This window comes from Chaetodon auriga, chromosome 4 (genome assembly GCF_051107435.1).
Source record: "Chaetodon auriga isolate fChaAug3 chromosome 4, fChaAug3.hap1, whole genome shotgun sequence".
NCBI classification, from domain to species: Eukaryota; Metazoa; Chordata; class Actinopteri; order Chaetodontiformes; family Chaetodontidae; genus Chaetodon; species Chaetodon auriga.
Window position 1 is genome coordinate 25,770,414 of NC_135077.1, and position 21,256 is coordinate 25,791,669.

General features: G+C 41.4%; 1 protein-coding gene across 1 annotated transcript; it reads left to right on the plus strand.

The window, feature by feature from the left end:
- The first annotated feature begins 3,616 nt into the window (after positions 1 to 3,616).
- Positions 3,617 to 20,998, plus strand: LOC143319231 (uncharacterized). The gene is given in 52 exon segments (XM_076728020.1): positions 3,617 to 3,680; positions 4,363 to 4,395; positions 4,757 to 5,221; positions 5,373 to 5,420; positions 5,500 to 5,553; positions 5,677 to 5,724; positions 6,539 to 6,682; positions 6,801 to 6,902; positions 7,935 to 8,003; positions 8,097 to 8,177; positions 8,387 to 8,437; positions 8,586 to 8,747; positions 8,894 to 8,974; positions 9,076 to 9,120; positions 9,704 to 9,826; positions 9,927 to 10,217; positions 10,301 to 10,351; positions 10,435 to 10,461; positions 10,592 to 10,618; positions 10,718 to 10,780; positions 10,860 to 10,955; positions 11,034 to 11,087; positions 11,289 to 11,324; positions 11,413 to 11,466; positions 11,615 to 11,686; positions 11,882 to 11,944; positions 12,291 to 12,362; positions 12,912 to 12,947; positions 13,053 to 13,169; positions 13,262 to 13,357; positions 13,503 to 13,574; positions 13,682 to 13,732; positions 13,875 to 13,937; positions 14,037 to 14,096; positions 14,272 to 14,298; positions 14,401 to 14,451; positions 14,674 to 14,745; positions 14,970 to 14,999; positions 16,042 to 16,143; positions 16,237 to 16,359; positions 16,491 to 16,580; positions 17,171 to 17,296; positions 17,389 to 17,463; positions 17,618 to 17,722; positions 17,831 to 17,968; positions 18,306 to 18,467; positions 18,598 to 18,744; positions 19,251 to 19,400; positions 19,497 to 19,643; positions 19,769 to 19,849; positions 20,088 to 20,141; positions 20,893 to 20,998. Coding segments are annotated over 52 exon segments (4,719 nt in total). The 3' UTR covers positions 20,961 to 20,998.
- Positions 20,999 to 21,256: the final 258 nt, after the last annotated feature.

A 21,256-nucleotide genomic window follows, 5' to 3' on the forward strand; every position in this document is an offset into this window, starting at 1 on the left:
AACGTTAGCTAGTCTGACTGACAGCGCAGGCTGAGGTCGTGTTTGTGAATTGGCATTAATGTAAGCATTAGTCATAATGTTGAGATGAGTTGGTGGTTGAACAAATATAAAGTATATGTAGGATACAGAATGTCCTGGTCGCTGAAGGAAACTCCTCCACAGGTGTTTATCATTCCAGCTGTTTCAGTAATGAGGCTGATTATAATGACTGGCGGCTGCTGAAGCTGTGACTGTGACACGTTGTGGCTGCAGTTTACTGTAGTTAAGTGTTATGAGTTATGGTTGTAGCTATTGCTGCATTGTTTTGAGGCTGTCTGACAGGTTTTTAAGTAAGAAACCTGCATGCAGGTGTGACTGACATGATTGTGCTTGGTGGTGAATACATTCCTGAACACACATCCATCAGTGCTGTCTTGACCAGTGTTACTATTGTTACTATTTTATGTGCTGTCAGAGTATTGTAAATATTTTCTGGTTTGTGTTGTAAAAGCTTCTGATCAACTATGAAATGATGGATACTTATATTTCTTTTCTTATATTGCTATTAATCTAGACAGCATCTTGAAGTTACTGTACTTGTGATGTTGTTAAGAATGCATTTCTCAGTGGAAATGAGAATGATTATAACCCTGACAGAGTGCAGTCATGGTTCAGGTGAGAGTGTGGCGCTGAGCGCAGTGTGAAAGTCAGGCCTCACTGCCACTCTAAAGCTCAAAGCATGTAAACAAAGTCAGCAGATTCCCGACAGAACAACTTTGACTTTTTGCAAAGGAAGCTTAAGTCTTTTACAATTCTGCAATATTTCCATGTACTTTGTCACATTTCAGCCCTCTTGAAAAAATGGATTGTGGACCTGAGTGTCTTCGCTCATACCTTGCTCATGTCTGTTGGTTATTTCAGTAACCAGATAGTTATTTATACACACAGTGAGGAAGCTGCTGCTGAGTCATCCTCATAATTGAGAGTTCTGCATCACCTTTGAAGTATTCTCACTCTTCCCGTCCAATAACGTTCAGTATTTTTCAGGCCCTTGAAATTCACGGTCACATTCCTGTAATATCTGTGACTCACAGGCATGTTCATCCAGTCTTCATTAAACAAGTGTGTAATTATAGAAACAAGCAACAGTAATTATTAATATTGTAGGATGCACCACTATTACTTTATTCAACCACTTTTACAATCTTTACACCACTGTTTTGTTCACTGAGCCCTGGGCTGTTTTCCTGTACTGTCTAAACAATGTGCCTGTCTCAGGCTGTAACTAACGGCCCCTTTCACTTTGTTGGAACTTGTCGACTGAAGCTTCGAGTCAGACAAAGCTAATAAACTCTCGGGCAAATGCAAGTCCCTGGCACTGCACAGCGTATTCCTGCAACACCTGGACCTTATTCACTGCAATGTCTTGAATAGAACAGACCGATAAAGTTTTTTTTCTGCTGGGGGACACAAGGGGGGGAGGGATTATTTTTGCACAAATGATTTAACAGGTAAGCAAAACTTGCTGCAGTTCTTTGTGACAGCTACAAAGGAGGTTTGCATGCATTAGTTAAGACTGTATGATGATTATATGCTTTTAAGTTGTTGCTACTTAAACATAAGATAAATCATAGCAGCACGTAGCGGTTTAGCTTAAAAGTTGTAAACAACAGTTACAACTATGATAATAGTATTATTGCATGTATTGCTCTTGAAAGACATACAGCTTGCATCAGAATGGATATTCTGTAAAGAGTGTTTAATACAATTTTTTAAGTATATTGACCCCATGCAGGGAAGATGATGTGTCAATATTTGTTAGAAATGCAAGGACAGTAAAGATAAGTAACCCTAAAAAACTAGAAATCTATATATTATGATTGTCTAATACAAACAATATGAAGCATGAAAAATAAAAATAAAAGGTTCTATACTTTTTGAAGTATATTTAGACACATGTAACCATATATATGAGGACATAAAGAAGTTGCAATACATGGTTAAATGCCAAAATTGCACGTGAATTAAAATTGCATTGCAGTTAGAGCAGCACAGATACAAAGTGTGTGAAAGGTAGGAAGGTAGGAAAACTGTAAAACCCAGCAACAAGCAAATGCATCGTGTGAAATGTGAACATAAAAATGTGGGATATGCCTGTTACTCTGTCAATATATCAGATTTTTTTTTCTTTCTCACACCTCCCTTCATGTGGGTGCAGGCTGCGTGGGTGGTTTGGGAGCGGTAACGTACAGTGTACGGGTGACATTGTTAAGACTGTTCCAACCAATCATCAGGTGGCATTCATGCCCGTGCACAGGACAAGGGGGGCAGGAAATAGTGAGAGCGAGAGGGACAGTAAAGCTGACATGTTAATGTACAATCGCATTATAAAGAAGGAGAGATGGCAATATATTCTGAAGAGTGTTGGTTTTAACAGTCAGAGATGTTGCTTGAGGAGTGTTTTTTATGGTCACAGTATTCATTCCAACAGGTTAGTCCAGAAAATCAACCAAACTCTCAATGAAAACATCAGTCTGTGCATATAGACTGGATCCTTCCTGCTGTTTCACGTCTTCCTTTTCTTGACCGCTGTAGTCCCTCTGTTTCAGCAGACAGGATATTAGTGTTTGTGGTTATATGTACCTTGTGTAAAAAGTTAGACGCTTGTGACTCTGAAGCCCCCCAGTGGCAGTATGATAACCAACACTGTAGCAGACAGCAGTGGACAGAACTACCCCCAGCCACCACAGATCCAGTCCAGTCCAGGGACACTGAGACAAATGGGCTGAAAGCAGCTCAAAGACACAGACTCTCAAATTTCTGTTCTTTTTTTTTTTTTTTTTTTCCAAACAAATAGTTATGACGTCAGAATAATTAAAAATGTTGTAATAATTTAAATATTTTCCTCATTGTGGCTTTGAAATGAAAAGAATGAACTAATAACACATTTAACCCTCTCATTTCAAAAATACTTTACAGAATTTTTTAAAATCATTATCTGTTTATTTAATTCTACAGCAGCAGTGCATTTTTTTTTTTATTTGCCTTCAGTTTTGTGGTATTTCTTCCTGGATGTCATGTTTTTGCAGAGTACATATGATTATCAAAATAAATCACCCATGTCAGCACACGTCTCTGCGCTGACAGTCTATAACAGCCTTTAGTAATCCATTACAGGTTCATTCTATCTGTATGACTGCTGGCCAAAGATTTTAAGTCAATTCCTCCAGTGACTGAAACCCCAGACCTGTTTCAGGCTAGATTCTGTGCTGATAAGCTTTGATACTGTAGCTCCTTTTTGTGAAAAGGAAAGCCACACTCATCAAGTGAACAGAGAGCTAAAGCCTTTCTATTCAGCTTCAGGTGAACCCTGCAGGATTCTAAAGAGCCCTTTTCACAAGAGGCACGGCTACAAAAGAAAGAAATATGAGCACGCAAAATAAAAAAATATGACTTGTTCCAAAGGACTGTGTGTGCAGATACTGCCAGAGGACACAATAAGATGCCAGTTCAATGTAATCAAAGTCTACATTGTCACAGAGTTTAGCCTTTCATATTTCACCCAGCATAACAGCCTTTTCCTCATGAATCATTTCAAGTATAAAAACAGTGCATGCTCCGTTTTGTGCAACATTGGATGGACAATCTAATTACAGCCACGACTGTCAGTTCTGGTGGAAGAGCTGAAAGAAGTAGCGAAGGTAAGATCTGAGAGGTGCTAACTGTAACTGCAGCTTTTCTCAAATGCAAATGCAGCAATGCTGCGACGCATATGCTTTTTATTTCTTTTGTATTGTCAACAGATGCATAATTTGCTTCAAACGAGCTGAATGAAGCTGTGAAATGACACATGCTATCAGTGACAACAGTACATGGCGTTATAATTTTCATATTAACAATGGTTCAAATGATTATCTGCAATGTGTAAGACGTCACTTATTCACATATTTGTGTGTGTGTGTGTGTGTGTGTGTGTGTGTGCGTGTGTGTGTGTGTGTGTGTGTGTGTGTGTGTGTGCGTGCGTGTGTGCGTGTGTGTGTGTGCTAGAGGGAGCCGGAGTCCCATCAAATGTCATCTTTAATAGATGAAAATGATCATTACCCTGGGCTCCACCAGCAACAGCAACTATGTTATGTTTGAGTGTCATAAATCAGTCTCCTATAAGAGTAGAATGGTATGGATAATGAGGCACGTCCAGGCACACTCGCAGGCAAGCAGAGGCTTACCTGGGGAATGTTATTTTCTAAGAAAAAACGCTGAAATGGGTGTTAAAATCTGAACTTTACCTGTGCAGTCTTGTAGCTGAAACTGGATTTAGGCAGTTAGATATTTGCTACCTTCATCGCCTGCATGCAATGACGCCTGAATATATGATGAAGGCAGCAGAGACTGTTAGCATACTTGAAAGCAAACTCAAGACCTACTTTTCTAATCTGGCTTTTCACTGAACGGTCCTTATTTGTTTGTTTACGTATTTATGTATGTCATTTCTCATAGCTTTCCTCAGTTCTTGATTATATTGATTGTTTTGCGCATGAATGGGGTGATATTAATGTTGTGTGAAGCACCTTGTGTTACCTTTTGTTTGGATGCAAAGTGCTGTACAAATAAAGACTGATGGATTGATTGATGAAGGCTTTGATAAGATGTGCCTGTTCAAGATTAGATGAAAAACACAAGGGTGACATTTCAATGAAAAATGTAAAAAATGATGACTGTAATTCATCAAAATGAGGTGGAAACTCCTCGCCTCCTTTATTTCAATGTCATTTCTTTTCCTCTCGGTGATCTTTGTCTGAAGGGTCAGCTTGAAGAGCTGCGTCAGGAGGCTCGAGCATCTCAGTTGTGATCACATCCAGCAGCTCCCACGCAGCCAGCTCCAGTTGATCTAGCACCACCAAGGGCACCGGAGGCATCAGCATCACTCCTCTTGGAGCTTCTCCTGCTGCATCCTCAGGTGGAGGGAGCTCAGCAGCTCCAGGGGTCTCAGGGGAAGGCTTTTGGGCTGCTGGAGAGGGGTCCTTTGGCATGTCTTCTAGCTTTGTAAGTGGTGGCAGAGAAGGAAAAGGGGAAGGGGGTCTAGGTACCGTGTCAGTTTCAACTGTGAGGAAGACCAGCTACAGTTCCGGAGGATCTGGGGAGGTGAAGAGAGGATCATCCTCAGCAATCGCTTATTCACCTGTTCCTAAAGAGAGGAAGAGCACGAGCACAATGGCTGCAGCCCGCTCACAGGTCTTTGATGGTTAGTCACAGAGCAAAGGTCAATTCATTCATGCTAATGTACTTAGCTGTCTGGTCTTTTCACATTGTTCATAGACTGAATGAAGGGCCAGCAGCATGACTTTACTGCATTTCAAAAGGAGGCTAATGTTTATTCTGTCACCATGTTTCAGAGAGTTCAAGCACAAACTCCTCTCCAGAGTATATCAGGAAGGAGTACGGTAAGTGTTGAATCTTAGATTATAGTCTGGAATGTGCACATGTGTTCAAATCGTCAATTATTATTATTTTTTCTATTAGGCTCTTCGATTACAACTTCAAGCTCTGCAAGCAGAGGAAGAACTCAGAGCAGAGGTACAGAATCAGCTCTGATACAGACCACTTAAAGGGATAGTACATTAACGATGCAAATAATTACATATTGGTACAATGTTGACCTGTACCTGACCTTTACTTAATGAACCATTTGTTTTTTAGAGAGTGAAATCAGAGCCAGGCTTCAGAGTGCTTCTCCTACAGCAAGCTGTGAGTACGACTCTCCATTGCATCCATGCATATCCACAGATCTGCAGTGGTGGAATGCAACTAAGAACATTCACTTAAGTACTGTACAAATTTCAGGTATTTTTACATCTACCTCTACTCAATATAGCAGTGGGAAAATAATGGGCAATAATGTACTTTTTAATCCACTACAGTTGTTTGACAACTATAGTTACATACAACATGTATAGTATGAAGAACCTTTAAAACATAAAAAAAAAAATAAAAAAAAGCAAGCACCCAGCAGTTTATAAAAACTGAGCTCAAACAATTAGTTAATTGACTCATAAAAAAATAAACAGCAGATTAATCCATAACAGAAACAATCATTATTTGCAGCCCAATATAAAATAATTAAGAATTAGTTTTACCTCAACCAACCACACCAGATAAATGCTGCTTAATCATCAATGCATGAGTAATAATAATCCCACAATATACTCTGTAATAGTACATATATACTATATCTAATGATATACTATATACAGTCACAGGGGCCATTTCATCATTACATTACATACTTGAAGAGCATTTTCCTTGTAGTACTTTTGTATTTTTACCTGCCGTTACCATTTTACGTGCAATAAGTATTTTTACAGTCTAGTAAAGGAGCTGAATACTTCCTCCACCTGTGCTTGTCTGATCTTACAGAATGTACATATGATGCAGCACTTTGATTTTGTTAGACTGTTAAAAAATGTAATCATGAGATCAGGTCAGTTTGAAGCTGACGTTAACTGTAACTGGAGGAGGAGTGCGCCTGTGCTCGGTGCCCACTGTTAGCTCTGCTGTGCAGGGACGGAGCTGGATGACGTGAAGCGTCTGCTGAGAGGAAACCCCACCACCAGCACCAGCTCCGCTCAGTCCCCCAACAACACACTGCCTGTCCCCAGGAAGGCCAGCGTGGAAACTAGGACCTTGTCTGAGAGCTCCAGCGCAGGTTCAGCCAATCAGCTCTCATATTATCTTTAAGACTGATATTAAAATTCACATGTGGTCTGCCACCAGTTTTTACACTTTCTCTTGTCTCTCTGCCATTTTTCTGGCTTCCATATTAGACCACTATGACAGCATTTGGTCTGGAGGTGTGAGGAGCAGCTACAGTTACAGTCACACCAACCCCAACAACCTGTCAACTACCTCCACCCTCTACCAGTCAGGTCAGTCATACATGACAACCCATAACATTAATTATTTGTTGATGAGGATGTACAACAACTGTATTTAACCACTGTCAATGAACCACTGCTGCAAGCATACCTCAGCACAGAAAGAAGCATGTTTTTGTTTTATCAATATGATGGATGCTGATTAAATTTTTGTTTGTGCTGCTCAAAGCATTAAAAATTCCATGAGAAAAACTCAATATCAACATGTTTCCAGACACAATGTGCTTTTTACTCACAGGCTGCTGCTTTCTACAGCTGAAAGAAGTTTCAATGAAAACTCTTCACACTGATGTCTGTCGATTATCTAAATCAACCAGGACATCCTTTCCGAAAAAAATAAATAAACAAATAAAATAAAATAATAAGAGTAATTGGGTTTTTCTAATCTACTTTCTATTGCTTTGAGTAGAATATATTGGGCTTGATTTGCTTCAGTTGTATTAGCTTTCAAAGGTTGATTTCTCCAAACCTCAGCATGTCAGACTCATGTAATTGTCTGCATGGCATCATACCGCTTGAAGAAAATATGTCTTTTTGTGAGTTGGGTGAAGTGACCCTTTAAAGCCTCTTTCTAAAGGGCCTTTATCAACTAAAAAACTCATTCAGACATGAAGAGATACACTCTTCATATACAACATGTACTTGCTGTAAATGAGTGTAGATAAATGTGGGTGAATGTGCAGCATGTGCATGTGCAAATAACAATAACAATATCAAAATACACCACTGAAAGCACTTGAAGCAGACACCAACAAGACATGCATTGTACATATGCTTTTATGGAATTCCTGCTGTGATACTTTGTGCAGTGACGGTTATTCACTCTAAGCCATTGTTTGTGGTGAATCTGTCTATTCAGTTAGCATCTTTTATTAACTGTGGTGTGATGGACCATTGAACATTAGAGTCATATTTAAATGTGCTTTTACCTGTTGTGTGGCATGGTAGTTATAGGTAATGGCCAGAATTCATAATGCTTTTTATTCTATTTTCCAAGGCTGTGCTCTGTTCTGTCACATGCAGGAGGAGTTCAGAAGAACCAGACACTCAGCTCTCCTTCAGTGAACAGTGGACTATCTGTTTGCAGCACTGGTGAGCTTCTCCCTGTCGCGTCGCATCTCACCGGGAATCAACGTAGCTTAGCACTGACAGCAGATAACCATGCTGTTTGTCCCTCTGCCTCAGTTCCTGTGTATGGTGTTCAGAATAACCTGGTCACTGCCAGCCCCACCATCCTGTCGCCCACTGGCTCCAGCACTCATATAGGTAAAACTTGTACATGTAGTCTCCATTCACATGGTGATATACAGCCAACTTTATCAACAAAGCTATCTGTGGCTTTTCTTCTAATCAAAAGCAATGAGCAACCTGACATATTTCACATGATGTGAGAGGGAAACCTTACAGTTGAGGAAGTTTAGTACTGTAACTTTTTTTTAACCACCATCTAAATGTGCATGTTTGTGCCTTCACAGTTTACGGTGTGCAAAAAAATGCATCTAGCACTGGAATTAGCACAACCACAGGTGAGGTATCAGATATGTAGATGGATTCATTGGTGTTCATCATCATCATGTTGCCATTATTGCATCATAATCAATACTTCCTTTACCACTGTCTCAGCAGCCCTTTGTTGTGTTTGAGTTGGTAATGTCATGTGTTTGTCTGTCACAGTGAGACCCAGCAGTCCCACTCATGATGAGGCCTCAGGCAGAGACTTTAAGTTTGTGCTGATAGAGAAAGAGAACGTTCCTGTTAACAGGGAGACAGAGCGGCTGGTCATAGCCAAAGATACGGGGAAGCACTTCATGTCTGCTGCACCTGCTGGTGCTTCTGGTAATACTGAATACTCCCTATTTTACTACCTGAATACTATTTCTGCTATTGCTACTGCTATTTTAAAGTCATATACTGTACACACTGCACACATGTGAACCATTTTCTGTGTATGATGCCGTACTTGTAATTGTTGTGTCTTGTAGCGACCTACTCTGAGGACTCACTGAAGAGAGAGAAGCAGAAACTATCATCCAGCACAGTGGAGGGAGGGACAGATGCTAAATGTAGCCTCCTATACAACAAATCCTGTTGGTTTTTGGATTCATCACATACATTATATTACTTGTTCAGAAGTTAATTATTTGCTGTTTCATATTTTTTAAAGATTCAGCCTCAAAAGTTGCCACCAAAGACAAAGCCACCTATGCAGGTACTGTCCCCTTTTTTATTAGGATCTGTTGTATGTCCACGTTTACAGTCAAATCCTGCGTGACCCCACAAAAAGATAGAGCAAAAGAATTGCCAAAATAGCTCTTAGAATATTGCATAAGATTTTACTTATGTAAGGCTGCAACTAATGATTATTTCTATTATGGATTAATCTGCATTTTATTTTATTGATCAATCCATCTATTCTACATTATAGTCACAACTAAGCTCAAAGTGACACCTTCAGATGTCTTATTCTGTTCAACCAACAGTGCAAACCTCAAAATAATTCAGTTTAATTCAAATTGTCTGATCTGAGAAGCTGAAACTATCAACTGTTTTAGGCAGTTTTGTATGAGAATATCTTCATTGATTGATTAATTAACAAAACATTTGCTGATTATTTTTGATCAAGTAATTGATTAATTTATTCATCATTTAAGTTCAATTTTTATGTACTGTTGGCTAGTTTATTTTTTTGGGATCCATCAAATCTTAAAAGCCCTTGCTGTGTTTTGTTAGTGGAGTAAAAAGTATAATATTACCATAATATGACCTTGTCTGTCATCTTCTTTGTTTCTCAGAGATCCGTGAAGATGAATCAGGCTTTGGCTTCTGCTCCTGCTGCCGCTGGTGGAAGTGGCTGCTCGGCCTGCTGCTCGGCCTGCTCCTCCTCCTTGGCCTCCTCTTTGGACTCATAGCTTTGGGTAAGACAGTAGAAAACAACATGCATTCTCTATAGCAGTATATAATTTATCGGTATAGGGCTCACTGAAGGTGATATGCACATCATCTCTGGCCTCACAGGTGAAGAAGTGAAACGCCTCAAGAACCGCGTTGATGCTCTTGAGGCCATCACTGGCACTGTGTCAGCAAGGTCCAGCCGCTTGTCGGCCTCCTCTGGCATCAACATCATCGACCCACTGGATTCATCATACATCCACAGGAGTCCGTCTGGGTCCACCCTGACCCACTATGACAATGGGATCAACCTGGGGGCTGCTGGGCCAGGAGGAGGCGCAGGACAGGACAGTGCTGCCCTTCAGAGAGCTGTTCAGCAGCTGCTCAGGGCTGAACTCCGCTCCGACGCTGTAAGAGGTACAGAAATATAACGCACTGATGAATCAACTCATCTGTCAGTCAAACATGTATTGATTGATCCTAATTTTTTCTTCTTTTAGAAACACTTACATACTCACTGAAAGGGGAGAGAGGAGATCCAGGGCCTAAAGGCATGTTTGCACAGATGTAAAATAATTAGGTATTTGTTGGTATTTTGTTGATGTCAATCATAAGACTGGCTGTTTCTTTGCAGGTGATCCAGGGCCACTCGGACAAAAAGGTGAGGGATTGTCCTGCATGTCTATGTGTCTTCAATGAATACATAAATTAATATTAAATTTAAGCAGTGTGTGATGTAAGGATCATGCTCTACAAACTGGAATCAACACCAATGAACTGGTCTTTTGCAGGTGATAGTGGTTTTCCTGGCCTGCCAGGTAAGACTGAGAGCAAACACACTGAAGCGTTTTCCTTTCCAAAGAGGTGACAGACACGCTGCCTGTTGCTTCTGCACTCATGTCTTCTTAATTTTAAAGGTCCTCCTGGGCAGATGGGTCACCCGGGATTGGATGGACCAAGGGGACCAAAAGGAAGTGCAGGTACTGTTAAGGGCATTGTGATGAGCAGAAACCAGAAGAAAAGAAATCATGGGCTGAGTTTCTTGTCCTTTGTGAATAGGTGAACCAGGTCAGGAGGGACCACCAGGCCAGAGGGGCCGGGAGGGACAGATGGGCCCCCGTGGTGAGGCTGGACAAGCAGGATTTGGAGAGAAAGGTTGAAAATATTCATGTCACTCATGTTGAATTTTGGAAAGTTATTCACTGAGGTATTAATGAAACCTGGTTTTGACAGGATCTAAAGGTGAGCCAGGTCCTGCTGGTGCTGTTGGGCCCATGGGGCTGCAAGGTAAGGTCAAAGGTCATGATGGAGTTATAGGTCAGATAACATTTGTGTTTAGCCCATTTACAAATTTGTCTCTAGAAAATTGATTCTCGCTAATATGTTAAATGGAACCCGTTGGCAGGTTGGTAAAACACATCAGAATCAGAAATCTGTGGAGGTGCTTTTCACTCTCTAAATACAGTCCATTTATCATGTTTGATTTAGGTGCCAGTGGAGAGCAGGGTGCCACTGGAAGGCCTGGTAATGACTCCATTTCCCATTATTTCATATTTTGTGTTTTCTTTACTCCTGACTGGCAAGCCTGATTAAGTCTGTTGTTTGTCTGCAGGCGCTCCAGGTCCAAAGGGTTTCCAGGGTGAAGCAGGAGCTCCAGGAGCAAAAGGTACCTTTCAGGCTTTATCTTCTTTTCATTTGCACGATCCACATGTCAACTAGAACACTTATCAATCAGTTATAGCTTTTATTGATTTTATTGATTTAGACCAACTTTCTGTTTGCTCCATTGACACTTATTATTGTTTTTAATGCAGGTGATCGAGGGACACCAGGGCTGCAGGGAGCCAAAGGAGACCAGGGAGAGAGGGGACTACGTGGACTTGCTGGTGTGTCCCAGAATAACGTTATTTATCACACATCTTAAAGTTTGAATGAGGGACCAGAGTTTTTTAATCTGCTGTCTTTGGTGACAATAGTCAGAACTGTAGGTTTAACTGTAAATCATTGCAAGTGTATTTTAGGTTAGGGTTTGTGAGTTGCATTTAAAATCTGAAAAATTTTGCTTGATTTCACAATTCAAGGTGAACCAGGACAACCTGGACCACAAGGCCCTGCTGGACCAAAGGGATCGAAGGGAATTACAGGTGAGGATAGAGGAAATATAAGATCCAGTCATACTTTCCAGTCAGCTCTGACAGAGTTACATGTTTGGATTACTGCTGACATGGTGATGTTAGGTGCTAGATAGACATGTGTGCTGTGAGAATGCTGTAAGATGGATGGATTTGTCCTTAAGAAAGACGAGATACAAAGAACAGCGAAGAACTTTCAGTGAATGAGCAGATATGGCTTTAATGATGCTACAACATGGTCAGATCACGAGTCTCTCCATGTCAAAATTGACAGGATCTCGATGAACAAATCAGAGAGATTGCAAAAATTATCATTTGTTGTTTCAGACTGTGAAATAGGCCTCTGTATAAATTGTAGGTGACACAGGTTCAATGGGACTTCCTGGTGTGAGAGGACCTGCTGGACTTCCTGGAGATGTTGGTCTCCCAGGTACCACAATGTTTTACATGGCAACATATATATTCAACTGCGATGTAATCAGTTGTTTTTATAAAATATTGCCTGAGGAATTTCCCATAGCTTAGCATGCAAACATTTGCTAATTAGCACTGAACACACAGTAGAGCTGAAGATGATGGGAATGTCATTAGTTTGGCAGGTATTTTGTCATAAACCAAAGAACTGGACACATAGAAATATTGACCTGTTGGTGTTACTAAGTGAAAAGTCAAGGAATCAAAATTTAATGAGAATCCATCCAAAAATGTTGACCGACAAATTAACATTGCCATCATTTGATCCACTGCCAGCTTGCAGAAAGACTTTACTTCTGTGTATGTGAGAGTCACATGTGAGTAACTAATGCTAATGCTAGTTGTGTAAATGGGAATAAAACTTTTCTTTCTCAGCAGGGTTCTTTAAGGGGTTAAAACAGTTGTGCTATGATTTAAAATGCTGTTTTTCAAAGGCTTATATAACCACTGATATGTCTATAATGTATACTATCATTATGAAATTTACCATAACCCCATCTTTCAGGTGAACCAGGATTACCTGGTAAAATCATCGCTCCAAGTAAGAACAGTATTCGTGTTGTACCAAGTGTACTGTGCATTTGTTTCAAAGCCATAGAAAAACACAGTGTCTTGTAAAGTTAACTGGTGTACATTTTGTTTCTAGTTGGGTCCGAAACTGTGGCCATCCCTGGACCACCAGGTCCTGCTGGGCCTCCAGGTCCTGCTGGAACCCCTGGTCTGTCTGGACCGATTGGCCCTGCTGGTGTTCCAGGACAACCTGGTAAATCCCAGCTCTTGACCATGTTAAGTGTCTGAGATGGTTCAAGTGTTACATGGATGTTAGAACTGTTACATATTGGCTTCATTATTTAGGTCCAAAGGGTGAACAAGGAGAGAAAGGAGAGAAGGGGGAGAGGGGAGACCAAGGACAACCTGGTGAGCCTGGTATCAGTGTCACAAGTTCAGAAAGTGTCAGTGCTACCCAAACACACAGTGAGTGCCTCTCCATTTCTTTAATTAGTTACTTAGGCACCATCTGTTGGTAATGCCAAGAATGACACTCTACCTACAGTAACACACTCCTCTCCCACCTCTGTGATTTCATTTCCAACAGAACTCTCCTCAGTGGCTGGACAGCCCGGCCCACCAGGACCTCCAGGGCCTCCTGGAGCACCTGGTCCTCAAGGTATGTCAAAAGCTATTTGAAAGATATGAAGGGCATTTCCAAGCAACTGGGACACTAGCTGAGATCAAACTAATAGTTATTCAACTGCTATTGTACCTCTTGTTTAGGTGAGACTAAGCAGGGTCCTCCAGGACGCAGAGGTCCTCCTGGACAGCCAGGTAAACAAGTATCTCACATTACAGATAGACAGACAGACAGACAGCCAGACAGATGGACAGACAGCCAGTGTCAGAAAAAAGTTTCTCTCTTATCTGTTTCTTTGTTGTTTGTTAATTTGTCCCTGTGTTGCTGCTGTCACAGGTGTTGGTGTACCTGGACCTCCAGGAGAGAGAGGAGAGCCTGGCAGCTTCGTGCCCACCTCAGGTTGGTGAAAGAAATCTTTTTACAAATATGTTGTAGAGTTTTGGACACATGTCATAGTTAACTTTAACTATCTCTGCTTGGAACATTTGATGTCTATAGGAACCTTTTTTGCTGGACCACCAGGACCTCCAGGACCACCAGGGCCACAGGGCTCAGTAGGTAGGTTTGACAAATCAGATACATTCATATCATGGATTCATGTGTTAGAAAAATTACATAACTGATTAGCGAATGTGGCAAGTCTCAGGCCATAAGAATTACGATACTTCTTTGAAATTATTGAGAACCTCCTGTGGACAGATATATTCTTTCATCCTCTCATTCATGTCTTCAGGTCCCCGAGGGATACAAGGGTACCAAGGTGAGAAAAGTGCAAACCTATCTGCATCCATCATAGCATTTAGAACCTGCAGACTTATAGAACAGACATATCTTTGGCTAAATTTAATGCTTATTGTTTCAGGTGAACCAGGTCAGCCAGGTCTTCCAGGGAGTCCAGGGGAACCAGGTGTTGGTATGTCAAAACCTTCAGATAAGTAGGATTTTTACAAAATGTATTCCAAAAAAGATTATCTGTGGGAGTCTTGCTTCATGTAGGAATCACTATATGTAGGCACTGTAGGGTGGAAAATGAGCTTATTCAGTTGTTATGGAGATGCTTCAACTGTCAACAATGAACATCAAAGCTCTTTTCACCAGATGTTAAATCAGTGTTTTTGTTTTCATATATTTTCAGGTTTCCCAGGTCAGTCTGGACCGAGAGGACCACAGGGTCCACCAGGCCCAGAGGGGCCACCAGGACCTAAGGGTACACTAAGCCAAATGTTCTGAATGACCTTCAAATCCTTTTTATAGACCTGTTACAAAATCCTCTTTGTTTGTGTCTGTATTATACAGGATTTAACCGTAGTGAATGGTTCTAGACAAACACTTTGTCTGTTCTGTCTGTCTTCCCCTTTTCCCGTTTTCTTTGATTCACAAGTCAGCAAACACTGGCGTTTGCCTCTCATTATGTTTACATGTTACTTGCAGGTGACGCAGGAATTTCTGGAGTATCCATTGGTAAGACCATCGGAAATATTGTACCCCACCATATATTAATACAGTATCCTAATGATAATCTTCACCGGTGCCCTCTGCAGTGTTATGAGCAAGCAACAGCAACTAAGGTTGACAATACGCTACAATTACAATTAACAATTTGTCACTTGGCAGACACTTTTATCCAAAGCAACATACATATGAGATTTTCATAAAACACAAGCAAGGTTCTAGATGGGAGAGAACAACAAGAATAAGTGCCCTAACGTAACTTTCTGGTCCAATCGGACACAGGTGCTACAAGACAATGTTGCGAAGAAGTGCAAAAAGTGCATAGAGTCGATAGAGTTTTTTTTTTCTATTATTTTTTTCATTAAAGAGCAAGGTGTTCAGTAAAGAGATTGGTTTGTAGTCTTTTTCTAAAGATCACAAGGGACGCTGCAGAACGAATGGAGTTTGATAACTTGTTCCACCACCTGGGAACCACTGGGAATCTTTGCTTGAATTGCTGGCAATTAAGTTGCATTGTGGGTAATGGGGAGGCCAGATTTTGAACAGAGAAATGAATGTATGGAATAAAACAGACAACATCTTTGGTTCTGCTGAATCAAATGATATCCTTTAAAAAAACAACAACTGTCAGCAGTCAGAGAAACAATTGCATAAGAGTACAGAGCCTAAATCTGGGGAGTACTCATTTAATGGAAAAAATATTATTAAAAAATGTGTTCAAATTATAGTCAGCTCTGCTGAACCTAACTTCTGATCATAGTAAGTTTCCATTTAAAAAAAGGGAGATGGATGTTTTTTGTTTCTTTGTTTTTTTCTACCGAATTTGCTTAGAGTCAGCATCTAGTGGCCATCAAAGGAACTGCAGATTAAAGTACTTGTTCATTGGCTTCACCCCTCAGCAAAGGTCGATGCTCAATTGGTACTGCTAATAATTCAACAGTATCAATAACATTCTTTCATTTTTTATCTTTGGGAATACTCTTTAAATTTGCTATTCATGTATTTTTCTTCTATGACATGACATTTTATCGAAGAATTTGTGTTGTCATAGCAGGTGGCTCATTCAGTCCTGGCCTCCCAGGCTCACCTGTTCCACCTGGACCTCACTCTGGATCATCTGAAATGGGCCGGTACATTGCAGAATATCTTCGGAGTAAGCTATGTATCTTTTTACTTTGGTTTATGTAATGCTACAATCAAATGAAACAAAGAGCTAAGTTTGAGACAAAATTGTTTTGATGTGCAGGTGGTGGCATCAGGGAGTACCTGGCTGGACCTCCTGGTCCTCCTGGTCCTCCGGGGGCTCCAGGGTCTGCAGGGGACGGGTTGGTCGACAGTGTGGCCAACCGAGTTATAGCCTACATTCAGAGTATGACCAGTTACATACAACATAATAATGCTACATCTATCATTACACAGGATGCATGTACATGAGAATCAACTGTTCACTGTTTAACTGCGGTGAAAGCCCTCAAAAATTTTTTACCCATTTAGGTCCAGATGGAGGGTATGATGGGACTCCTGGACCTCCTGGTCCTCCAGGTCCACCGGGCTCCATCTCTGTCAATGACATCATCAGTCTATTACAACGTAAGCCTTATTTGAGGGTGGTTAAGATCCCCAAAGTCCTGACAGATGACATATGTTGCAGTGGCAGAAACTTCATGTTTGAATGGCACAGATGCACATTCCCATGTGATGGGTACATGAGTCAATAATTTCTTCATCATTTTGTGCAAAGGGTGACATTGAGGCCAGCAGTGTTTGTGGATGAATTCAAAACCCAAAAAGTCTGAGGGATTGTGAGGCCCTGCTTTCACGGTCTGTGAATATCATACTGAAAATCAAGATCAAGCAAGCTTTTCCCTGCTCCTCCATGGGAGGTTTCTGTCCTGTCTAAGCTCACCTGAGGACACCTATATTACCAGTGTACCACCACAATCTCACTCCCCACCTGTGACTGTACCCGGAGTGGGTTATCTGATTCAAATTCAGATACATTTGAATGGGACAGCCATGTTTCATGTCTGTCTAATGATCTGTGCTAAGTAACAGGTAAAGAACTAGCTTTCAATAACTTGATTTCTTCAAATTGATACAGTTTGTTGGTTTGTTACTCATCTCTTGAGAGCATTGTATGTTAGACCTTTTGGCAAAGCGTGTCAATTATTTGTGTCCAGGAGAGGATGTAAAGAGATACATCTCTGGTCCGCCTGGTCCACCCGGACCCCCTGGAGCTCCAGGCCACGGGAGCTACAGGTTCAGCAACCAGGAGGTGGCTGAACGTGTCCTCAGCCTCATAAATGGTGAGTGTTACAGAAGGTCCTGCAGGTTATCAAAATGGTGTTCTGTTGAGAGGACATGACTCTGATTGACTTTGGATGCTGTCTGTCACTAGAGAGGGGGATGGGTGGTGTCCCTGGACCCCCGGGACCTCCTGGGCCGCCTGGTCTTCCTGGAAATCTGTTGTCAAGTAAGAAAACAATGGGGACACAGATGGTTAGCATCCCAGTAAACCAGCTTTTTGAGCTCGTAATATTTATGTTCATGTAGACTGTCTATTCTACAGAAACTAGATCTAGTAGCATTCTCAAGCTTACAGAAGTTCATTGTAATTCCCCAACTAGCACTTGCGGGCCCTCAGGGACCTCCTGGTCCCCCAGGTATCCCCGGTCCACAAGGTCCACCTGGCCCCAACTACGTCAGTTCAGACCTTAATGACAACCTGCAAAGTGAGTCAAAACATTCCCGTCATGAGTTCAAGAGGAATTCATCCGAGAAAGCATAATTGGACTTAACATTTTGTCTGCCTCCACATCTGTTCCACTGCCTTCCCAAAGGTGTTTCTCTCAGAGGCCCACCAGGCCTCCCTGGTCCCCCTGGACCTGAGGGACCCCCTGGCCGAATCCTTGGACTAATTTCCTATGCTGATTATGCCAACAGAGAGATGCATAAAGCAGAACAAGGAAACATCAAGGGTGAGTTTAAAGGTATACTTCGCCAATTTCAAAATGTAGCCTTAAAGCTAAAGTGTGTGACTTGTGACTTAGCCTGAGCTAATTCCGAGTACTAGAACTACTCGAGGGCATGAGCCAGGTTTAACATCTTTAACAAGATACGTTTTGGGGAAACCTTTATTGCATGCCTGAGGCTTACTGTCAACAACTATTCAAAAATATTACTTTGATGGTTTAATTCAGGCATAGTCTTGCCATAGATCTTCTCAAACATGTCACTATGTTATGTATGTTCTAGTCCCATATGACCCAAAGTCATTCCTTCTTCTGAAGTCACCTTATGTTGTATTGTTTCCAGCTGACAGTTCAAGAGGAGGTATGTTTGGACTTCCTGGTCCACCAGGTCCTCCTGGACCCCCAGGACACAAGGGAGAACCAGGTGTGCCTGGTACTAGAGACTGGTACCTGGATAATGGAGATTACTCCAGTGTGGCTGTCAAAGTAACTGATTACATCAAATGTAGGTGAACTAGAGGAAGTTTGTCATGAACCATACCACATATAGTACATTCTGAAATTTCCCCTCGCGGGACAAATAAAGGAATATTGATTGATAGCCTACCACTTACCTGACTGTCCTCCATATGCAGCCCATGGTCTTCTTCGTGATCTTGTGAGAGACTCTGAACATGTTGTTCAAGGACCTCCAGGACCTCCTGGACTTCCAGGAATGCCTGGACATAGCTCATGGGTTGGCTCTCGTGAAAACGTCATGGATGTGGTGGAATACATAAAATGTAAATTCATATGAGCTTTATATGCTTTCATAATCGAAAGGCTGCCATTATGTTCCAGAGCCCATGATGACATCTTTGATGATCTTAGCCCATGCTAACTGTGACCATGTCATTTCCAGCCCAGGATCTGTTACGACCAGCTGTTACAGATGTGGTGGAATACATCAGATGTAAGAAATTAAAGTTTATCACATAAAAGAATCACAGTCATTAGTGATTCATTTTAATTGCAGCAAAGTGTAGCTTATGAGATATAAAAGAAAGCACAACATTTTCAACAGTGAAGTCATCATGTTGTCTTCGCTGGTTGTCTTCAAGGCTTAGTCAGAAAAGTCTTGACCTCTTAGCCTCTTATTCTCAAAGATTACTCTCATGCCAGAGGTCTTTGCTAATGATACAGTACAACTTTCTTCCAGTCTGGCAGTTTACATTATTTTATTGCGGTTGAAAGCAATCAGTGACACAAAGGCTTTCACTTGCATCATTGAGTTTTCTCTCATTTGCAGCCCGTGGCGTGCTGCACGACATTGTGAGGGACTACAACAGTCGTGTCTTTCAAGGACCTCCAGGCCCGCCCGGCCCTCCAGGTCCTCCTGGATATAGCCGATGGTTTGGTTCCCATGGTAACACCACAGATCTGCTGGAATACATCAGATGTGAGCAACTGTATTATGATGTCACAAATCACAAATCAAAATCTACAGTAAATACACTGCTTGAGACTCTTCTTCACCTTGCCTGTTATTTTCCAGCTCATGGTCTACGTGACATTGAACGAAACCACAATGAACGTGTCGTCCAAGGACCGCCAGGACCACCTGGCCCTCCAGGTCCCCCTGGATACAGCCGAGTGTTTGGTTCCCATGCAAACATCACCGATTTAGTGGAGTACATGAGAAGTAAAGAAGCATTTAGTAGTTAAAATGTTACAGTCACCATTTCCCCAATACAGACAAAACTATGAAAAGGCAAAAGGGTGTGAGTGTCAGCATGACTGATAACAGTTGAATTTGTCCTCTGACAGCACATGGAGCCATTGTTGGACAGCCTGGAAGACCAGGACAGAAAGGGGACATGGGATTCCCAGGGCCAAAAGGAGAGAGAGGTAGATCAAAAAGAAAAGAAAAAGAAAAAAGTGTGATTTTATTTCGATATCAAACATGTTACCACCCTTTACCCAACAGAGGAAACCAAAGAAAACATAGCAGTTCACTGTGAAATTGATGTAAAAAAAAAAAAAGTTATGTTCTTCACTTGCTTCTGAGATTATAAAATCCATAATAACTGGAAAAATCACTCACAATATTTTGCTGCCAGTAAGCACTCTCTCTATTTGGACACAGGTGAACAAGGCTTTCCAGGCATTGAGGGACGCAGGGGACAAAAGGGTGACAGAGGTCAGTTGTTGTCACTGTCACATGAGGAGCTGGGCCCCGTTCTTCATACGTGGATAATTGATTTGGTGATATGATTGCTGAGGATTTGAGCCTGGATTTTTCACTTCTTCTCAGCTTACCTGGATTTGCTGCCAGAACAACAGCAACTAGATGAAAGTGGCACAAGCAGGCTTATTCACAAGCTGAACCCATGCATGAACTCATTTAGATACAGCGGACAAAATCTGCAGTACAGTGACAAAACATAAAATTTATGTGAGGCTGCAGTTGGCTAAATCAAGTTTCCTCCAGTGCAGCTCAATGAGGAAATGTTGTTCACGTGGGCATATTGTTTTGAGCCAGACAGGGAAACTTGAGAACCTGTCCTTTAAGCTGTGCAGCTGTGGAAAATATGTGCTCTCCGAAGCCACAGGGCCATGTCAGCTAGTCACAACTACGATTGTTTGATCAGCACTGACAAAATCATGAGCACTAATCATGCTTTCAACTCAATACTCCTGTTAGCTTTATTTCCAAATAACAGCACACAGTCATTGAATAGAACTTCATTCACGATTATGTGCATTTGAAGAACAGTTAGCAGGGTGAACATGTTAGCCTGCATTAGTTTGTTTGAAGAAAGGGGTCCCGCTACTGAGTTTTGGCCATCATTTTGAACGTTTGATTTTATGTTGTAACAAGCAGGAGCCCAATGATCAAAGCCGGTTCCATCAAGCAACCTTTTAATCAAACTGAATGTGCTGTTTTTCAGGAGAATTCACACTGATGACGTCAAGGAGGAGGAGGAGGGACACTGGTGTTCAAGAGCCAAGTTACTGAATATGTGGAACTCTATTCTAAATATCACATATAATAATATGGAGTTTGGTGTTTATAAAGGAGGTAACGGAATGGATGTTTTTCACCAACTGATGTGTTTTTCTAAATGATTTGTGATTGTGTTTTTATATTCTTGAATGTCTGCTGTACTGAACAGTCTGTGAAATTAGGGACTGTATAAATTGCTATCATGCAGAGGGGTGACATCTTTTATTCTGTGGGACTGAATCAACTGGTGACTTTCTTTTTCTGTTTTCATTTGATGTTTTGGAACTCCTATTTTTCCACACATAATT